General features: G+C 38.8%; 1 protein-coding gene across 6 annotated transcripts in view; it reads right to left on the bottom strand.

The window, feature by feature from the left end:
• LOC124277595 (ecdysone receptor-like) overlaps positions 1-21,303 on the bottom strand; it is a 109,514-nt gene that overhangs the window by 18,045 nt on the left and 70,166 nt on the right. For 4 of the 6 annotated variants that reach the window (XM_046713316.1, XM_046713317.1, XM_046713318.1 and 1 more), the window contains 4 exons: positions 6,569-6,841; positions 5,822-5,962; positions 2,944-3,236; positions 1,452-1,607 (listed from right to left, as the gene is read on the bottom strand). In XM_046713316.1, coding sequence (XP_046569272.1) covers positions 1,452-1,607; positions 2,944-3,236; positions 5,822-5,962; positions 6,569-6,841 — 863 coding nt within the window. Of the gene's footprint in view, positions 1-1,451; positions 1,608-2,943; positions 3,237-5,821; positions 5,963-6,568; positions 6,842-16,807; positions 17,019-21,303 lie in introns of those variants that run through there. The other 2 variants (XM_046713313.1, XM_046713314.1) reach the window with 2 other exon arrangements.

Genomic DNA, 21,303 nt, shown 5'->3' with positions numbered 1-21,303 from the left:
CTCTCAGTTCAAAACTTATAAATATTATTCAGTTAAAACAAATAAATAATTTGCAACCTGAAACCAGTATGCTTATTCTGTTGATGTTATATTAAAGTCAGCATCTGTTTCCGAAGCAACAAGTATCATTATCCAAACTATACCACACAATTCTTTGTATCTAACCCTCGACCTTAAGAATTTACAGTTAATGACTGAAGTATTTATCATTACTCACAGTGACATGATCCATAATAACTGTAGCCATTAATATTTTCACAAGTACGTGTCAGATACAAATGGCTAGATTGTATTATGCGGCGGAAAATTGTATTAGGGCGGAGGAGCCCTCATCGCTTTCGGCGCAACTATATTTCTTTTATATTTTCATTTTTACGTCATCAGAAAATTATTATAAAAAAGATTTCTTAAATAATATGTATGGTTGCCTATTTCCGATATCAGTGGCTTTCCGCTTTCGGTAACATGACATAACAACGGAAAAAATACCCGTTTTGAGCGTCAGATGAATAGCATGGGGGCTTAATCGTTTGATGTCGGGTATCGATTCGAAAGCTCTGAACATCAACAACATCACTGAACCCTTGCCGAGTATTTTCACAGTTGTAAGAAGCGATTTTATTGGATAAAAATTTGTTTCTAATGACGCTTTTTCGCTACAGTCTGCTATAAGAGATATCGTGATTGGTCAAAATCAGACATTGACCTAAGGCAGCCAATCATATCACGGCAATGGATATCGTCCTCCTTGTAGCGAAAACTTTTAGATTTAGGCGAAAGTTTTGGGTAAAATAATGCTATTTTGAACATATTAAGCAAGAAATCGCAACCTATTAGTTTATTCAATTTACATCGTTACTTTGCTCTTTGACAATGTTACTGTGGACCCGCTGCCCGAAGCATGTGTCGAGAATCGTTGTTTTCAATAACATTGCGAAAAATAGTTTATAATTTTAATTCGGTACCGAGCATATATTTCTGGATTGAAGTCTTTCCCAAAACAGCGTGTTCGTCGAAATTTCCCTATCACTTATGATAAAGGGATCAAAGGGATGAGTCGCTACCTTGCTAAACAAACAACGTGTCACTTTGAGTGGACAAGTCAGCAGCGCGGTCAACTTCAATCGTTCGGATTAACGCAGCTGTTTACAACTTAATTAGTCCAATCCGTTCCGACTGACCAGCGTTCGGAGGCGGAAACTGAATCATCGGACTAACGAGGTGTCAATTATATACAATATATAGGGAGATGATTTGGTGCCCGGTGAGTAGCGTTCGGAAGTCGGTGGATTCGGATTAACGAGGACCGGATTACCGCGGCCTGACTGTATACTAAAACAACAAAATTCCGATTAATCGAAAACTTGGTTTTTACAATCGATAACTATTTTTAATCCTTCTTTCGATCTATTTTCGATCATCGGAACACTACTACCAGGAACTGCTCTCACCTTCAGCAGGACAATCTGATCCTCCTTGTCCAGGGAGGTGAAGCCGGGGAGACACTTGGCGAACTCCACGATGAGGTGTGTGATGAGCACCGTCATCTGTACCATCTCTCCCATCATGTTGTCAGATGTCGCCTCCTTCTGGCCCTGCTCGATTATCTGCACAACACACACGGCATCGTCAGATGGGCCAAACTTGGCATTACATCTGTCATAACTACTGTCAGTAGTATTTTTGTGTGAAAGTCAAATTGTCTTTAGTCATGGACTGTTAACATTTTCTACTTTGGAGTAATGTTTCAACTCCTTGCATCACTTGCTTGATAACAGTGTTAGTACCTACATCGAAATATCGCACTCGTTGCAATAAAGAAGTTGACTATTCATAGAGCATGGTTTCCCTTTGGTGGAATATACATGAATACATTAATGACACTATGAAGCCTATAAAATGGTTGTCAACTTAGAGTCAGTGAATCCTGGCAAAGCTAGGGGAGATAACACTGCACAATGAATTGTGCCATCTTATGCTGCAGGGACACCTGTGACCTCGAGGTAACCCCTACTAACAATACATTCTCAATAATACACGACAGACCGACACAATATTGTCTTCTGGCACAGAACACAATGACGTAACAATCATATGCCATGTAATAACCATTTAGTTCAGTTCAACGTAGTTGTGGGAATTGGTTGAAATCTCACAATTGATGATTGGTTCATTACCAACAAGCAATCATCAAAAAAAATTGGTTAGCTTCAGATTTTCCTATTCAGGTTGTTATTGCAGATAGGTATAACGTGGTTCTCTGTTGTTTATTGTTTTCGAAACATCACATACAATGTAAAATGATACAACTTGCTACTTTAAAGTGATGACTAATATATCATGAACATAAACTTCCTTGAGTCTCCAAGAAATATTCAGTCATGACTTTTCAGTTAGTGAAGTGAGTTTTCTAAGAATTAAACATGTTTCAGGCCCTGACAGTTTCTAAGATATGTTCCATCATCAAGTGTTTCAAACTCTAAAACGGTAGTTCCAAAATCGTTTATGTTCGATTATGAGAAAATGTGATCGATTGCTTGGTTGTTTGCTCACTGCGATCAATCTTCGATATTTTCAATTAAACGGAACACCACTAGTTCAACAAAGATGGTATACTGCAGATCCTGTTTTGCCAAGATATCCATGGGATCTCAAGGACAGACTCTAAACCATGACTCTTAAACCACAAGATGGACTGTCTGAGTATGGTTTTATGCTGCTTTTAGCAATATTTCAGTAGTATCACGGCGGGTGACACCAGAAATGGGCTTCACACATTGTGCCCATGTGGGGAATCAAACCCGTGCTGTCGGTGTGACAAGCGAACACTTTAACCACTAGGCTATCCAACCACCCTTAAACCATAAGAACTGCCATAGCAAATTATATGATCATCATTGGACACAAACCTACGTAAGCTAAAACCCTCCTGTTTCAGCTTACCGTTGCCTTGACAACATCCTTTTCATCTGGAAACTCGAACTTATCCTGAAGCCGGCACAGTTTCTCAATTAAAAGCCGCTGTTCATTGCCAATCTTTGTAAGAGGATTATCCATGAGAATGGCAGTTCCAGGCAGAATGTTGATGTCTGGCTTGAACTCCTGATATCGGGTATCTGAGTCTGGGGAGAAGCTGTTCCCGTCTGGACTCTCGGCCTTCGTGGGGATCTGTGGTACTCGTGACTTGGCCTTGCACCGGGCGTCCCGAGCCTTACACTGCTCTTCGGACAAAAGGCCTGGATGATGAAAGGTAGGCATGTGTAATATCATTTACTTATTACAAGTGCTATATATTCTGTCTCAACTGTCAGACACTTAATAATATACATTTATTGACTTTTAGTGAGGTTGATCCAATGATTTATTGGCCTTGGACATGTGATATTCACTGAGGCGAATTATTGACCTTGGACATGTCCAAGGTCGATAAATCATTGAATCAACCGAACTGAAGTCAATAATTGTTTTATTATATGACAAAAGTACTGACACAGTCTTGAATCTTTGTGGTCTGCCAGTTAGATACAGATGGGATATAACTCTAAACCAACACAGTCACAGGGACGAAGCATTGCCTATCGCTTTCTTATTTACCGTAACGCACGCAGTGCAGAGTTCACAGCTGGAATATCCAAAAATCTATTTTTAGCCACGGGAGGTGCTTGGATTGTTATATCAACCTATCGCAACGTAGCGAGAGTGACATTGCTTAGCATCAAAGCTGTCATGTGACAAAGCGGGCCAATCAGAAGGGCGGAAATCTACCTGTCATATAATAACATAAATTCATCAAATGTCCAGCTAACTTTGGACTACCGTATATGACCGTCTATAAGCCGAATTTTGAGGAACAAAAAAAGCAGTCTGTAGAAGGGGGTCGTCTTATCCATGAGTTACACTTTCGACAAACTTTTTTCCAGGGGTAAGAAAACAACATCGTATCACTTCGCGCGAACAAACAACACAAGACGACTTTGTCAGTAGAGACGTCAAATTTGCAATTAAACATCACTAGACAAGATTAATTACCATTTAAGTTATAAGTTGTTTTTGCTGGGCATTGTTTTATTTGCAGGGATTAAGATTACCGTGCGTATTTGTCTCGTACACAAAGCCGGAAATAGCAATCAGCTGTGCACACGTTTCCCGGCGAACAAGTTCAAACATGCACAATAATATAACGGGACGAATTCTGACGCAGTCATCAGTAAAATATAATACAGAATACCGTTATTTAACCCAAAGAAATATATCCTAGCATTGTGTAATTTTAGTTACAGTTTTTGCTCTATAAATTAATAAAGATTACCGTGCGTATTTGTCTCGTACACAAAGCCGGAAATAGCAATCAGCTGTGCACAATATATGTGTTATATTTGGGATTACACTTTCTCAGTAAAGTACAGATTCTAAAGTACTGTCGGAAATAGAAAAAAAACTGTTTTTAGGCTGTTACTCTGTATCCCTAAAATTTTCACAATTGCAAATAGCATATGTCGAAATAACCCACATCAGCCTAACTGGGCGTTCAGTGGGATGCGTAATAGGATATCCAGAAAAGCATGTTTACTCGTAAAATCGGGCAAAACTTAGAAAAAATACGAACAGCTGCTGAAAACAATAGATCAGACTATAGATGGCAATTAGGTCGCTCAGCCAGGTATGACGACGGACCGTCAACTCACTTGGCATGAAATGCACGTGATGCCCACAGACACAAGGGGTCATCTCAAATATCTTTATGCTTTTTCATGTGTATTTAATATGTCTCTAAAGATTATCTAATCTTAGCTAATATCTCTATCCCCAAGGCCGACCCCAACTACCGTCAGCAACACCCCTCCTACCTGTTTCTTTTTATAGTGATAGTGAGACTCAATGGTATCTATATCCTTAATAGTTTCAGTATTAAAGTTGTTATTTTTTACGTCTGCTATCGTTTATTATGAAGCTAAGTCTAATTTCAAAATGGGCATTCAAAAAGTGTCATTTGTTATACAATATCATCGCACACTAATTTGCATAAAGCCATGGCCTGCTCCAAATAAGTCTCTTGGGACTTTGAAAAACCCCGTATTGCTCATTCTGCACTAATATCTCCTCAGTAAAATCCCTTTTTAACATTCCCTATTTCCCTGCCAGTGAGACTGTAGTTAGGCCGAACTTAGTTCAACAGGAATTTCACACTTTCACATATCAACTACCTAAATTGTAGATATAAATGTGAAAAAAACCCATTTTTTTTCTATGTCCTAGTACTTTAGTACTTTTGTTGGGTTGAGTCCCATCCGGGATTCGAACCCACACCCTCAGCACCTAATCACCCGCAAACAAAGTCAGCCTCCTAACCCGCTCAGCCACCACCAAGTGGGTTAAGCGGCTGGCTTTGTGTGCTGGTGCCTGACTCTGAGGGTATGGGTTTGAATCCCAGATGGGACAACCCAACAACAGTACTGAAATCTGTACTTAAAGAAGAAAGTGTAATCCCAATATATATCACATGTTACATTTGACCACTTTCTAAATGGGATTGTGTATTCATAACTTTGGACTAGTAGTCAATATAATGTAACATAACATGGAAATGTCCTTCTGGATTAACGATTTCATTAATTCTCTTCGTGTAAACACCAGCTGTCATCAACGATTTTCAGCGATCCCTTAAGAGACTTTTCAGCTCTATTACACCTCTGATCAATGTAATCTGTTACAAATGAAATCGGACTGCACTTATCAAACTTAACAAACACAGGTTCTGGCAAATAGACAAACTGTTTGTCAATGTATTGTTATTTCTTTGTGGCAATGACATTACACATACATTCTTCCTTCATCCCAACTTCCTTGCACCTCCGTAGCCGACAACACTGACATTTCCGCCGCATCCACATGTCCATCTCACAGTTCCCGCCATATTTACACGTGTAGGTAGCACCCCGAGTAATGCTGCGCCGGAAGAAACCTGGGGAAACAGGGAGATTACAGTTACATGTCACCAAGGTGACCATTTGTACACATCATGTCCAGTGCAATGTCTGAGACAGGTTCAACCAAACATTCAAACACATAAGTGAGTGATTGTGAGTGGGTTTAGATTTACGCAGCTTTGAGCAATATTTCAGCAATATCACGGCGGGGGACACCAGAAGAGGGCTTCACACATCATTGTACCCATGTGGGGAATCTAACCCGGGTCTTCGGCGTGACTAGCGAACGCTTTAACCACTAGGCTCCCCACCGCCTCTCAAACACACAAACACGAGTCAGTGAAGCAGTGAGTGAGCATGGTTTTATGCTGCTTTAAGTAATATTCCCTCACTATTATGGTCTGGGACTTCACACATTGACCCAATCTTTGTCTTGATGAGCGGCCACTTTAACCACTAGGCTACCTCACGGGCCCAGACTGAGAGGAGCTTCTGGCCAAAGATGAAAATGTTACAGATTGGGATGACAGCTAGTTAGTAATGTTTAAAAGTCTCTAATATGCACCTGGTCAAAGGGTGTTTTACATGAAAGGTATTCTAGTTTATATATTTCTGCTGAACTGAAGCAAGTTGACCTTCACCTTTACAGCCTTCACAGCTAAGGGCATTATAGTGGTATCCCGAGGCTCGGTCACCGCAGATACGACACAACTCCTCCTCGATGCTCTTGCCAGCGATGCCCACACCTTTCTTGGCCTTCTTGGCATCGGGAGGGAAACACTGGTCGGTCTGGGACGGGGAGGAGTCGTCCACATCAAACTGGAATGTTCCAGGAGGGCTACTGATGCTGATTCTCTCCATCAGAGACGTCTGTTGGGAACTTGTGTCGGGAGGCATGTCGCCCTCGGACAGCACTGAAACAGAAATGTCACTACACTGCCTGGTCTGTTGTTGCTATCTAACAGTTATCTTGATCACAAGTAATTATCAGACAATTTTCCAATTGTTACCATGATTAAACTAGAGAATATTTCCCATCTTAATTGTGTCATTAACCTCCAATGTACGCATCCGTTGTGATACTTAGTGCCATGATAAAGCATCACATTTAGAAAGTCAGTGAATATAGGTCTACGCCAATTATTCCAGCAATATCCCGGCAGTGGACATGGGCTCCCCACATCCATGTGGGGTGTCGAACCCAGGTCCTTGGTGAGACTAGCGAATGCTTTAACCACAAGGATACCCAATCACCCTTTATCACTGCAAGAATTAATGGGCTAGTACAAAATAATACATCTACAGATAAAGAGAGCATAACATATGTTATGTTTGGGATTACACTTTATCAGTACAGTACAAATTCTAGTACTTTTGTTGGGTTGAATCGCATCCAGGAATCGAACCCACACTCTCAGAGTCAGGCACCTTAGGTATACTTCTAGCTGTATTATCTCGGATACTCTTAGCTGTACTTTAGGTCTACTTTAGCTGTACTTTAGGTCTACTTTTAAGTGTACTTTTTGGCATACCTTCAGGTGTACTGTAGGTATACTTTAAGGTGTACTTTAGGTATACTTTTAGCTGTACTTTATGTAAACCTTAAGCTGTACTTTAGGTAAACCTTTAGCTGTACTTTATGTAAACCTTAAGCTGTACGTTAGGTATACTTTTAGATGTTCTTTATGTAAACCTTAAGCTGTACTTTAGGTAAACCTGTAGCTGTACTTTAGGTAAACCTTAAGCAGTACTTTAGGTAAACCTTTAGCTGTACTTTAGGTAAACCTTTAGCTGTACTTTAGGTAAACCTTTAGCTGTACTTTAGGTAAACCTTTAGCTGTACTTTAGGTAAACCTTTAGCTGTACTTTAGGTAAACCTTTAGCTGTACTTTAGGTAAACCTTAAGCTGTACTTTAGGTATACCTTTAGCTGTACTTTATGTAAACCTTAAGCTGTACGTTAGGTATACTTTTAGATGTTCTTTATGTAAACCTTAAGCTGTACTTTAGGTAAACCTGTAGCTGTACTTTAGGTAAACCTTAAGCAGTACTTTAGGTAAACCTTAAGCTGTACTTTAGGTAAACCTTTAGCTGTACTTTAGGTAAACCTTAAGCTGTACTTTCGGTATACTCTTAGCTGTACTTCAGGTAAACCTTAAGCTGTAAGTTAGGTATACTTTCAGGTGTACTTTAGGTATACTTTTAGCTGTACTTTATGTAAACCTTAAGTTGTACTTTAGGTAAACCTTTAGCTGTACTTTATGTAAACATTAAGCTCTATGTTAAGTATACTTTTAGCTGTACTTTAGGCAAACCTTAAGCTGTATGTTAAGTATACCTTTAGCTGTCCTTTAGGAAAACTTTAAGCTGTATGTTAAGTATACCTTAAGCTGTATGTTAAGTATACCTTTAGCTGTCTTTTAGGAAAACTTTAAGCTGTATGTTAAGTATACCTTTAGCTGTCCTTTAGGAAAACCTTAAGCTGTATGTTAAGTATACCTTTAGCTGTCCTTTTATCTGTATTATTAATTTAGACATGAAGTCAATTTTATTTAATTTTCCCCTAGATAATGTTAAAAACCGATATAACAAGATCTGCTAGGCCATAAAAGAGTACATGTAGTTTGGGTGACAGGATTTATACATTATGGAAACCTGTTTACAGTAAAGACAAAATATGTTACTTTTTCTCCCCCGTCTTAAAACTTGGGCTGTTTAAAAGATAGAATGTGCACTTGAGAAGGAACATGATGTGACCCTGTTAACTCAGATAATTAAAAAAATCCAAAACTTGTTCATGACTATAAATCTGTTATTTGATTCTATATTTTGCTTTGTAGGTATGACAAATAGAGCAATCGTCTTAGCTTTGAGAGATATACCTCTTCACACAGAAAATATTTCTATAACAAACATGTCTGGAATGTGAAACAGTCAACCTAAAAACACTGAAATATATCACATTCAACCCCCTTGATGGATGTTCGGGAGCTGAGACTGGGTTCCATATTCAGGAGCTGGGTTAAGCACCATAACACTGAAGCCAGCTAACGTGTCATACACTTCTTTGATGATAAGGTACAGGTGACCTGGTCTCACCCTAGAGTCTAAATTCCTCGCCTGACCTCTAGGAAACGTCAGCGGAAAGAGCTCTGAGAATATTTATTAGCTTGGTAGATAATCGCACAAGCCACACGTGAACCATCCTTGGCACTGGAACCACACTTTACATAACGTCTTCGTCATGGGGGATTCTTCCTCACATTGGAAAACTGGCGTTACACCAGCTCTAATAGCAAGGCATGAATCGGGTCAGTCACAGTTAGTAGAAGCACCTTGTGCGGAATTCCAATCGCATCCCATTTCCTTTGGTTTGTGTCTTAGTCAACTTTTTTTTAAACAAGGGTCTTGATTTCTGATAACATGCTCTTCATTTATTAATAATATATGGTAGCCAGGGTTTTAAAAAAATAATTTGAGGGACAGAGCAGATAGGGCTACATCATGAGAATAAGGGGCAGAGATGATAGTGCTAAAATAGGAGAATAACAGATAGAACATATAGATCTACAGCTTTAGGATAAAGGATATAAGTTATGTGGCTAAAGTAGAAGAATATAGAACAGAAGGGAGAAAGGGCTACTGCATCAGAATACAAGTCAGTGAGATGGGGATACAATATTTGTGGGAGGGAGTTTCTGACTTTGAACTCAAGCAGCCTGGTGCAAGTTTATTTTCCAATGTTAAAGCACGCCCAGTCTATACACGATCACTGAAGTCAACAGGTCCACCTCTAACCCCTGGCTACAACATGTTGGTTAAACCATCACAAACACGGTTGTCAGTTGTGCATGTCTGTCGAAGCATGTAGGAAACTAATCGGGTAGATTATTCCTGTTCTCACTCCACATGTATGTGTTCAATGTTTAATATGCCATGGGCAGCTGAACAGGAGTCCTTGTATGGCCACATTGTTGTGGTGTTTACATCCAGAGCTATACCACATTCCGACATGCATCAATACATCCAGCGCCAATACAGTTCAAGGATTAATGTCTTCTGGTGATGCCTAAATATATCCCCGAACCATTACTCCTGATGTCATGAAGTTGGACTCTATCTTTCAACTAAGCTTCAGTGGCAGTTCTAACTGTTGGACAATGAGGCTGCGATATAGTGGTTAGTGTAGTGAGGAAACAGATAACAGATATTATTTTTGTTGGATATCAAGCTGGGACAGATTGTCAATATAGATTTTGTATGACATAAATACAAACATGACTGACTGACTGACTGAGTTTGGTTTTACGCCGCTTTTAGCAATATTCCAGCAACATCACCACGGCGGGGGACACCAGAAATGGGCTTAACACATTGTGCCCATGTGGGGAATTGAACCCGGGCCTTCGATGTGACGAGCCAACGCTTTAACCATTAGGCTACCCCACCGCCCCAAATACAAACATGAGAATTATTACGCAATAAGTTTGAATTTCAATTACAAGCTGAAAATGACACAATTTTACAGTTTGCCAGGAAGTTGTCATTAAGTACTAAGATTAAGTACTAAGACAAACCAAGTAGTTTTCCTTGACTACATAAATTTTCTAATGTCCAAACCTATTTGATAAGCTTGAGTTGTTGTTGGTTTGTCGCACTCAGCAATATTCCAGCTATATGGCACTAATCTGAAAATAATCATGTCTGGACCAGACAATCCAGTGATCATCGGATAAGCATCAATTACGCAATTGGGACACAATGATGTGTGTCAACCAAGTCAGCAAGCCTGACCACCTGATCCTGTTAGTCGCCTCTTACGACAAGCAGGTCCCACAATCCATACAGATACTTTGATGTTGTGAATGTTGAACCTTCCTGGCACAGTGTGTAAACCTAAATTATGTCCCTTGGACCATTGTGACAAAGTCTGCCCCAGGATTAGTTATATGTGACAGTGTTCCACTTCAGCCAAACACACAGCAAACTATTTCACATCAAACAAAGGAATGTGTAGATCACATGACCTGTTGTGCATATGTCACATGACCCAGCATGCACCTGCCTGGTGTGCACACAATGCAGCATTTGATGTGCATGCGAAGGTCTGAACGGAAATGTACCACATGCCAGTCGTCGCCACGCCTGTGTGCACTTCAACTTTCTGCTCAATTAAATGTTATAGTATTATCTGCAGAGTGAGATGCACTGTAAACAGGTCGACCTGCGACAGCACCAGACACAAACAGTACGTGGTAACATCTGCATTCTACTCACTAGGCAAACTTTACATGAAATATTAAGTAAATTATGAGACCTCAACCATAACCTATAGTATACCCAACATTGACACAAGGTACAGGAGGGAGTGAGTGAGTATGGTTTAATACCACTTGTAGCAAATATCACGACATCAGAGTGAGTGAGTGAGTGAGTGAGTGAGTGAGTGAGTGAGTGAGTGAGTGAGTGAGTGAGTGAGTGAGTGTGAGCATGGTTTTATGCTGCTTTTAGCAATATTTTAGTAATATCACATCAGGGGACACAAGAAATGGGCTTCACACATTGTACTATCGTGGGGAATTGAACCCAGGCCTTCAGCGTGACGAGCATATGCTTTAACCACGAGACTACCCAACCTAAGATACAGGAAGTGCGTCTATGCCAACATTAATATGCCACACCCATAAACTGAGAAAACATACAGGAAGTGTGTGTCTTAAATAATGCCAGCATGAATATGCCACACCCATAAACTGATATAACATAGATGAAGTGTGTCTATGCCAACACTAATATGCCACACCTATAAACTGATATAACAAACAGGAAGTGTGTCTATGCCAACATTAATATGCCACGCCTATAAACTGATATAACATACAGGAAGTGTGTCTATGCTAACACTAACATGCCACACCCATAAACTGATATAACATAGAGGAAGTGTGTCTATGCCAACACTAATATGCCATACCTATAAACTGATATAACATACAGGAAGTGTATCTATGCCAACATTAATATGCCACACCTATAAACTGATATAACATAGAGGAAGTGTCTATGCCAACACTAATATGCCATACCTATAAACTGATATAACATACAGGAAGTGTATCTATGCCAACATTAATATGCCACACCTATAAACTGATATAACATACAGGAAGTGTCTATGCCAGCACTAACATGCCACACCTACAAAATGATATAACATACAGGAAGTGTGTCTATGCTAACACTAACATGCCAACACTGATATAATATGCCACACCTATAAACTGATATAACATACAGGAAGTGTGTCTATGCCAACACTAATATGCCACACCTATAAACTGATATAACATACAGGAAGTGTATCTATGCCTGATATAACAAACTAATATGCCTAACACCATACCTATAAACTGATATAACATACAGGAAGTGTGTCTATGCCAACACTAACATGCCACACCTATAAACTGATATAACATACAGGAAGTGTGTCTATGCCAACACTAATATGCCACACCTATAAACTGATATAACATACAGGAAGTGTCTATGCCAGCACTAACATGCCACACCTACAAAATGATATAACATACAGGAAGTGTGTCTATGCTAACACTAATATGCCACACCGATAAACTGATATAACATACAGGAAGTGTGTCTATGCTAACACTAATATGCCACACCCTATAAACTGATATAACATACAGGAAGTGTCTATGCCAACACTAACATCTATGCTAACACTAATATGCCACACCTATAAACTGATATAACATACAGGAAGTGTCTATGCCAGCACTAACATGCCACACCCATAAATGATATAACATAAACTGAGGAAGTGTCTATGCCAACACTAATATGCCACACCTATAAACTGATATAACATACAGGAAGTAAACTGTCTATGCCAACACTAATATGCCACACCCATAAACTGATATAACATACAGGAAGTGTGTCTATGCCAACACTAATATGCCACACCTATAAACTGATATAACATACAGGAAGTGTCTATGCCAACACTAATATGCCACACCCATAAACTGATATAACATACAGGAAGTGTATCTATGCCAACACTAATATGCCACACCTACAAAATGATATAACATACAGGAAGTGTGTCTATGCTAACACTAATATGCCACACCTATAAACTGATATAACATAGAGGAAGTGTGTCTATGCCAACACTAACATGCCACACCCATAAACTGATATAACATACAGGAAGTGTATCTATGCCAACATTAATATGCCACACCTATAAACTGATATAACATACAGGAAGTGTCTATGCTAACACTAACATGCCACACCTACAAAATGATATAACATACAGGAAGTGTGTCTATGCTAACACTAATATGCCACACCCATAAACTGATATAACATACAGGAAGTGTCTATGCCAACACTAACATGCCACACCTACAAAATGATATAACATACAGGAAGTGTGTCTATGCCAACACTAATATGCGACACCCATAAACTGATATAACATACAGGAAGTGTGTCTATGCCAACATTAATATACCGCACCCATAAACTGATATAACATACAGGAAGTGTGTCTATGCCAACACTAATATGCCACACCCATAAACTGATATAACATACAGGAAGTGTGTCTATGCCAACATTAATATGCCACACCCATAAACTGATATAACATACAGGAAGTGTGTCTATGCCAACAATAATATGCCACACCCATAAACTGATATAACATACAGAAAGTGTGTCTATGCCAACACTAATATGCCACACCCATAAACTGATATAACATACAGGAAGTGTGTCTATGACAACACTAATATGCCACACCCATAAACTGATATAACATACAGGAAGTGTGTCTATGCCAACACTAACATGCCGCACCCATAAACTGATATAACATAGAGGAAGTGTGTCTATGCCAACACTAATATGCCATACCTATAAACTGATATAACATACAGGAAGTGTGTCTATGCCAACAATAATATGCCACACCCATAAACTGATATAACATAGAGGAAGTGTGTCTATGCCAACACTAATATGCCACACCTATAAACTGATATAACATACAGGAAGTGTGTCTATGCTAACACTAATATGCCACACCCATAAACTGATATAACATACAGGAAGTGTGTCTATGCCAACACTAATATGCCACACCTATAAACTGATATAACATACAGGAAGTGTCTATGCCAACACTAATATGCCACACCTATAAACTGATATATAACATACAGGAAGTGTCTATGCCAACACTAATATGCCACACCCATAAACTGATATAACATACAGGAAGTGTCTATGCCAACACTAATATGCCACACCCATAAACTGATATAACATACAGGAAGTGTCTATGCCAACACTAATATGCCACACCCATAAACTGATATAACATACAGGAAGTGTCTATGCCAACACTAATATGCCACACCCATAAACTGATATAACATACAGGAAGTGTCTATGCCAACACAATATTGCACCTCTAAACTGATATGAGGGGGCAGTGGGGTAGCCTAGTGGTTAAACCTGATATTGGTTGTTTGCCCCAACTAAATGTTTGTTTTAATGTGTCTGTTGTTTTCTCCATCATGTCCATTCAACCTGTCGGTGACTGTCTTAACAACATGGCTTTGTCTTGGGACCTGGGGCTTGGGCCTTGTCCAATGGTCATGTTCCTGAAGTGACAAGGTTCAGCTGTCACTTGGCTAGACTAACATTTAGAATATATGAAATTTTGATAGTAACAAACAAATCCATTTTAGGAGTCCCAGGGAGAACAGAGATTCAGAGGAAATCTAGACTTGCTTCATTTAGGGCTTTAGCATTGCAGAGAGGGCTAGGCAGTAGGGAAGATAATGTGGTTCAGGGACTGTGCGACAGACTACTGTATGGCTTGTTTCCCTACATACACTTACCCCAATCATTTGTCCTTGCATTCACTATACAAGTACCATCAACAAAGGATGAGGACTATTTTTATGGATATACAACTTCTTTATTCTGTATAGGCGATGTTTCGACATCACTTGCTTGACAACGACATTAGAATCTATGTCGAAACGTTGCCTATACAGAATAAAGAAGTTGTATATCCATAAAAATAGTCCTCTTCCTCCATCTACCCAACTTCTAGAATGCCAATCAAAGATGTCATACCATCAACAAAGCATGAAGTAACCGTTTACAACAAATTACGTGTCCTGGCACCATTTCAACACTGTGACACCATTGGGGTTCAATCCTGTAAATGAAGTCTGTTGTGGGGAAATTAATGGCAACCTGGGAATTGCATGTCATCAGTCCAACCCGATGAACATTACTTCCCACCATTGAGAGACGCACTTTTTGTCTTGTAATAATTCAAAATGCTCATTTTAACTCCACACAGGTCATTATTCATTCAGTTTGAAGTTCAAATTGTAATTAAAATCAGCGGCAAGATTTTGCGCTGTGAATTAGACCTGATAGTTCGGTAGCAACTGTCTTCCATGTCCGCCTTGTCCCTGATTCAATTAAACCAACTGCTCTGTTCTGTTGCCTGCCTCACCAGTCTAGTGTAATTGAGTTACAGAAAATGAGCTTTTAGGTACACAAAACAATGAGGCCTAACGTCACATTCATGTAAAAGCAAAACAAGTAATGCAGAATACATTCTTTTTAACACAACAGTATTCCATCATGTGACAAAGATGTTTCAGATTTGTTAGGACACACGTCCTTTTATTTCCACATTTGTTTCGTCTGAATACAAACACCAAATGATTATTGAAATGATCGCACCAGATAAACAAGCCTGAACATCAACTTCCCGTCAAATCCAGTCCTAGTCAACTGGAGGTTGATAGTATGAACAACACCTCCATGGTGGGTCACAGTGACCCACAATCAACAAAGTTACACATCGTAACCCTTTCTCTCCATGTTAGATCACAGCAAAACTCACATATAGTACCAGAAATAAAATTATCATATTTTGCTAAAACAAATATATATATATAATCCAAAAGGAGATCAGGGTTTCATGGATTTTCTCTTCCCTGGTCGCTGACGCTGATCACTCAACAAACCAAAATCCGCATAAAACAGAGATATTTGACCTGTAGTATTGGGGTTTCTAATGACATGGTTGGTATCAGTTTATATTTATGCAAGATGACAACCTGAAATATTGACAAAAACGCTATATTCAGCGACTGTTTACTCATTGTTGTCAATAATGGCCTTCTCCAAGTGTATCACTCGGAAGCGATTGTGCTGAAAATAGCATTCGGAATCGTTTGAGTTTTCGAGGTAAAACTTCAAACGGTTTGTGCGAATGTTACTTTCGCGATTTGTTAAGCTGTGTTCTGATTGGTTAATATAAAAGGTTAGCTGATGCGATCTTCTATTGGGGTTTGATAGACTCAGTATAGTAGTGTAATGAATACAACTGAGCCTAAGTTTACTTAGTCTGCGAAACAACCAGTTTAGACAAAAGATACATATCCATGCATCAATGATACATGTCTGCATGACAAACAATAATGGACAATATCATATAACTGGGACACGTGTTGATAGATTTGAACCTACACCTGTTCTGCAAGTGTCTGGTGTCTTACCAGGTAAGGTGCAGAACAAACGCAATTTACCTGTACAGAAGCTATGAGCCTTCCCTGTACAAAACCAGTGCACATACAGTGTACCTCACCTGTGCAGAACCAATGCACTTTGCCTGTACAGAACCAATGTGTCTTACCTGTACAGAACCAATGTGCCTTACCTGTACAAAACCAGTGCACCTTACCCATACAGTGTACCTCACCTGTACAGAACAATGCATCTTACCTGTACAGAACTAAAGTGCCTTACCTGTGCAGAACCAAAGCACTTTACCTGTACTGAAGCCCCGCATTTGACTAGACAGTAGCCAGACGCCCCTGGCCTGACCACACATGAGTATACTCTTCATTGGCGACAGGCTTGTATTTGTATGCCACATTCCGTGTTCAATAACCATACCATGTATCCTGCTGGTATACATGTGAGGGTTATTATGACATGAGTATGTCAGCCGGCTAGACCAGGAAGTGACACAATGCCAGTAACAGCTGTGGTGACAAATAACCATATCAATTCGCATAGCCATACAACCTGTATGTCACAATAGTTTCCTATATAAAGCATAACAAAGAAAATCTACCCAAATATAAGCTTCACATCATATCATCCCTGATTGTTCTCCCCTGGTGTTGACACACTGAACCCACAGTTGTTGTTTGCCTCAGTGCTCAATGTCAGCGACATGTCATGTGCCACTTGCTTGCTGATGCATAGCCAAGCATATGAAAATGAGGCTGTTAGTTTAAAACATCACACTCAATCACACTTCAACTCATGCAGTACAGTCGCATGAACTAAAACCAGTCTACTGATTGGTTAGCTTTATGTCATACACATGATTCAAATGATAAAACAGCATTCAACTCACTTCACGTATTAGCCTTGCAAAGATTTTCTCAAAACATTGGGTCAAAAACAGATAAAGGGGTATTTTCTGGTTTAACTTGAATGGGCAGGCTTGATAATCACTTGTGATGTCAGCTGGTATGTTTGTTTGCAGGCAGCCTCTCTTACGTGTCTAGATTTGGAGCCTTGCCTTTCATGACTTACTGACACTCGTGAAACCTCACAAAAACAAGCACACTAAATAACTTTAATGCAGCACTGATAATAGAGAGTACAGTACAGAACAGTACTGCAAGGGTTGACAGTCGATACTCCGATACTCAAGGAACTTCACCGGTTGGTTGCCTGTGTGTTTCAGAGTTCAGTTCAAGATTCCGACTTTGATCTGCTAGGTAAAACCTGGCCCAGCACCACCATACATCTGCGATCTTATAAAGATCATATTCCATCTCGATCTTTACGTTCAGGTTCTCAGAATCTCATGTGTGTTGCAAAACACGCACCAGTTCTTATTTTCACAGAAGCTTTTCCAAGGCTGGGCCCGTACTGTGGACTTCAATCCCAGACAACCTCAGGAACATTCAGACACTCAGCGACTTTAAGTCTAGTTTGAAAACTCACTTTTTCGAAATGAAATACAACTGAAAACTTTGTGTCAGAGCTCCTGTAAGGCCCATTGAGCTGACTTTCACAGACTGGAAACAGGTGTTGTATAAATGACTAGTCTGACTGATTGATACAGTACAGTATCATCCTGACTAGTCTCCCAAACCCTAGAGAATAGATTATAGTAGTCCAACAAGAAGTTCCATTTATTTTGGAGAAAAATGTACTTTTTATATTTGTTAATAAGATAACCATATTTCTGTACTAAATGTCTGTCTACTCTCTGACGTGTGCAGTCTGGCAGACTCTCCTGCACTTGCTCCCACATAAACCAGCCCTGTTTCAAGCTGTAACAGATCAGCACACGTGTACACTGAGAGCAAACCCTGTCTACTTGACGCAAAAAAGGTTATCATTGTTACTCCATCAAACAGACATTCAAACTCATTCTAGCAGAATTTCAACTCATGTGTTAAATCCGGCATTGTAAGTGACTCTGAAGGTCTTTCTTCCAATACAGGATATCAGATTTCTGCCATTTTGAACAGCATTGTACAAGGCAGTTCCGCCTTAATCTGAGATCACAGTATTCTCCAAGTGCACCCAAGCTTATATCTCTGCTTCAAGATCTCACTTTAAATCTGAACCTTGGGAAGCTAGCTCCAGAACACCCTGAAAATCCCAGATTTAAGGCCACTTCAAGGTGAACTATCAAGGATAAGTTGACAAATGGTTGACCAACGTTGTAGCTTCCCATATGGCTATTCATATTGCTGGGAAAGGTTCCACGGTCCAGGGCCTCGCTCCTCAAAGCGATCGTAGAGCTACAACTGTCATAAGTCTATATAAAAGTATGGGAGTTGCGATTGTCTTTGGGTTATGATTGCTTTGAGGAACAGGGCCCTGATCCACAGAGCATTCATAACGTTTGATCTGTCATAACTCTACAGTTTACCATAGGCTTACAATGTTGTAGCTCTACGAGTTCATGCTTTGAGGATCGGGACCCAGAATACTATGAGATCCCTTATCACCTAGTTTCAGCCATCTTTAATATTATCTAGTTCATTGTTACAATCTTCATCTGCTATATGGAAACTCTGAATCGCTCTCCACCACAGATTCAGGTATTTGACTGAACAGCCATTGTTTTAGTTGGAATGTGTCAGGTGTATTCATGTTAATACATGTTGACACAATACGACTGGCTAGTGATAGATAATTGAGATTGATAATCATACATATCGATCGATTCTAGATAAATATCAGAGAAGTAACTATGAGCAAAAAGAGAAAGCCAGGAAAAAGTCAACATATTTCATGTTGCTTGTGGATATTGACAAATATTTGCACAAATTACAAACAAAAACAGCCTTCTCAACATAAATTGGAATTGTAAATTAAAGCTTTATTTCTCACAACAGTTTACGTGTTTACGTAAGATAATCTACGTGACACATTGTCTTCACATTGTCAATTGTTAATAATTCTTCCCATTGTTGATATTTCTGACGGTCAGTATTTCTAGTCAGGCCCACATGATACCTAAGACAACTGTGGAGGACTCAGCATGTTCCACACAATGGTCCAGAAGTAAGGCAAACAACAATATTTATTTGTTAAACATTATTAATTTGTTGTAACCCCAATGATACCCAAACATGTGGGATCTTCTCTTAATCCGGATGAATGAGTTTAGTTTTACGCCGCTTTTTGTAATATGCCCGCAATATCACGGCGGGGGACACCAGAAATGGGCTTCAGACGTTGTACCCATGTGGGGAATCAAACCCTGGTCGTTAGCCTGATGAGTGAATGATTTAACCACAAAGCTACCCCACCGCCCCTAATGAGAATGAACATTATCTGACAGTATTAATTAAGATATTCCACTAAATCTGTTAAGACTCAATACCTTTAGTTTATTGGATACTTGCTAAAATGGCAACTATGACAAAAGCATTGCTTAAAACCTGAGTACAAAAATATTTCATAAAGACTCGCTGACATCAATGCTTAGAAATAGACAGAGAAACCTAAAAAATATTCAGGACCATTGAAATATGGTGAAGACTTATCCTTATTTACAGACAGAGTGGCGAAGTTATACAATAGCGCCTATCAATCTATCGGCATCATGAATATTAACAGTTGAATGATGTATTGGTGTATTGGAGTCGTGCATGGATTTATACTTTGTCATCAAACAGCCTGTGTTCAACGGAGTGTAAACTTTACAAGCAAGGAAAAAATATCCTCTTAATGTGAACAAACTAAATTTATATATAATCTCTGCAGCTCATTGCTAAAGCCTTCAATATTTGTCAAATTTATTTAAAAGTGAAATTACTATTTGTTTCTAACTGTAGGAAACTTGTGTGAGATCTACTGTGTGAAGGTCGTAGCATAACTCAAGGTCAATTACTCTGATGGGGTCAAGGCCATATTCGCTTGAACCTACTTATGTGTATTACATTCACATCAAGATGGTCCATATGCAATTAAATCACGAATACTAATGTCAATAATACTGAGACAATTAAATCAAAGATACTAATGTCAATAATACTGAGACAATTAAATCATACATACTAATGTCAACAATACTGAGACAATTAAATCAAAGATATTAATGTAGATAATACTGAGACAATTAAATCAAAGATACTAATGTCAATAATACTGAGACAATTAAATCAAAGATACTAATGTCAATAACACTGAGACAAATAAATCAAAGATACTAATGTCAATAATACTGAGACAATTAAATCATAGATACTAATGTCAATAATACTGAGACAATTAAATCATAGATACTAATGTCAATAATACTGAGACAATTAAATCATATATACTAATGTCAATAATACTGAGACAATTAAATCAAAGATACTAGTATCAATAATACTGAGACAATTAAATCATAGATATGTCTAATATGAGACAATTAAATCATAGATACTAATGTCAATAATACTGAGACAATTAAATCAAAGATACTAATGTCAATAATACTGAGACAATTAAATCAAAGATACTAGTATCAATAACAAGGAGATAATTATTCTGAAGATACTAGTATTGATAATAATGAGATAACTATTATGAGGATAGTAATATCAATAATACAGAGATAATTATTCTTAAGATACTAATATTGATAATAATGGGGTAATTGTTCTGGAGATATTGAGATCAATAATAATGAGATATTTTTATGAAAATACTAAGATCAATAATAATGAGATAATATTTATGAAGATACTAAGATCGATAATAAAAAAATTTTT

Source organism: Haliotis rubra, unplaced genomic scaffold (genome assembly GCF_003918875.1).
Source record: "Haliotis rubra isolate DU_JTF1 unplaced genomic scaffold, ASM391887v1 Scf224, whole genome shotgun sequence".
NCBI lineage: Eukaryota > Metazoa > Mollusca > Gastropoda > Lepetellida > Haliotidae > Haliotis > Haliotis rubra.
The sequence above is the reverse complement of the archived record's forward strand: the minus strand, read 5'-3'. Positions and strand labels throughout refer to the sequence as shown.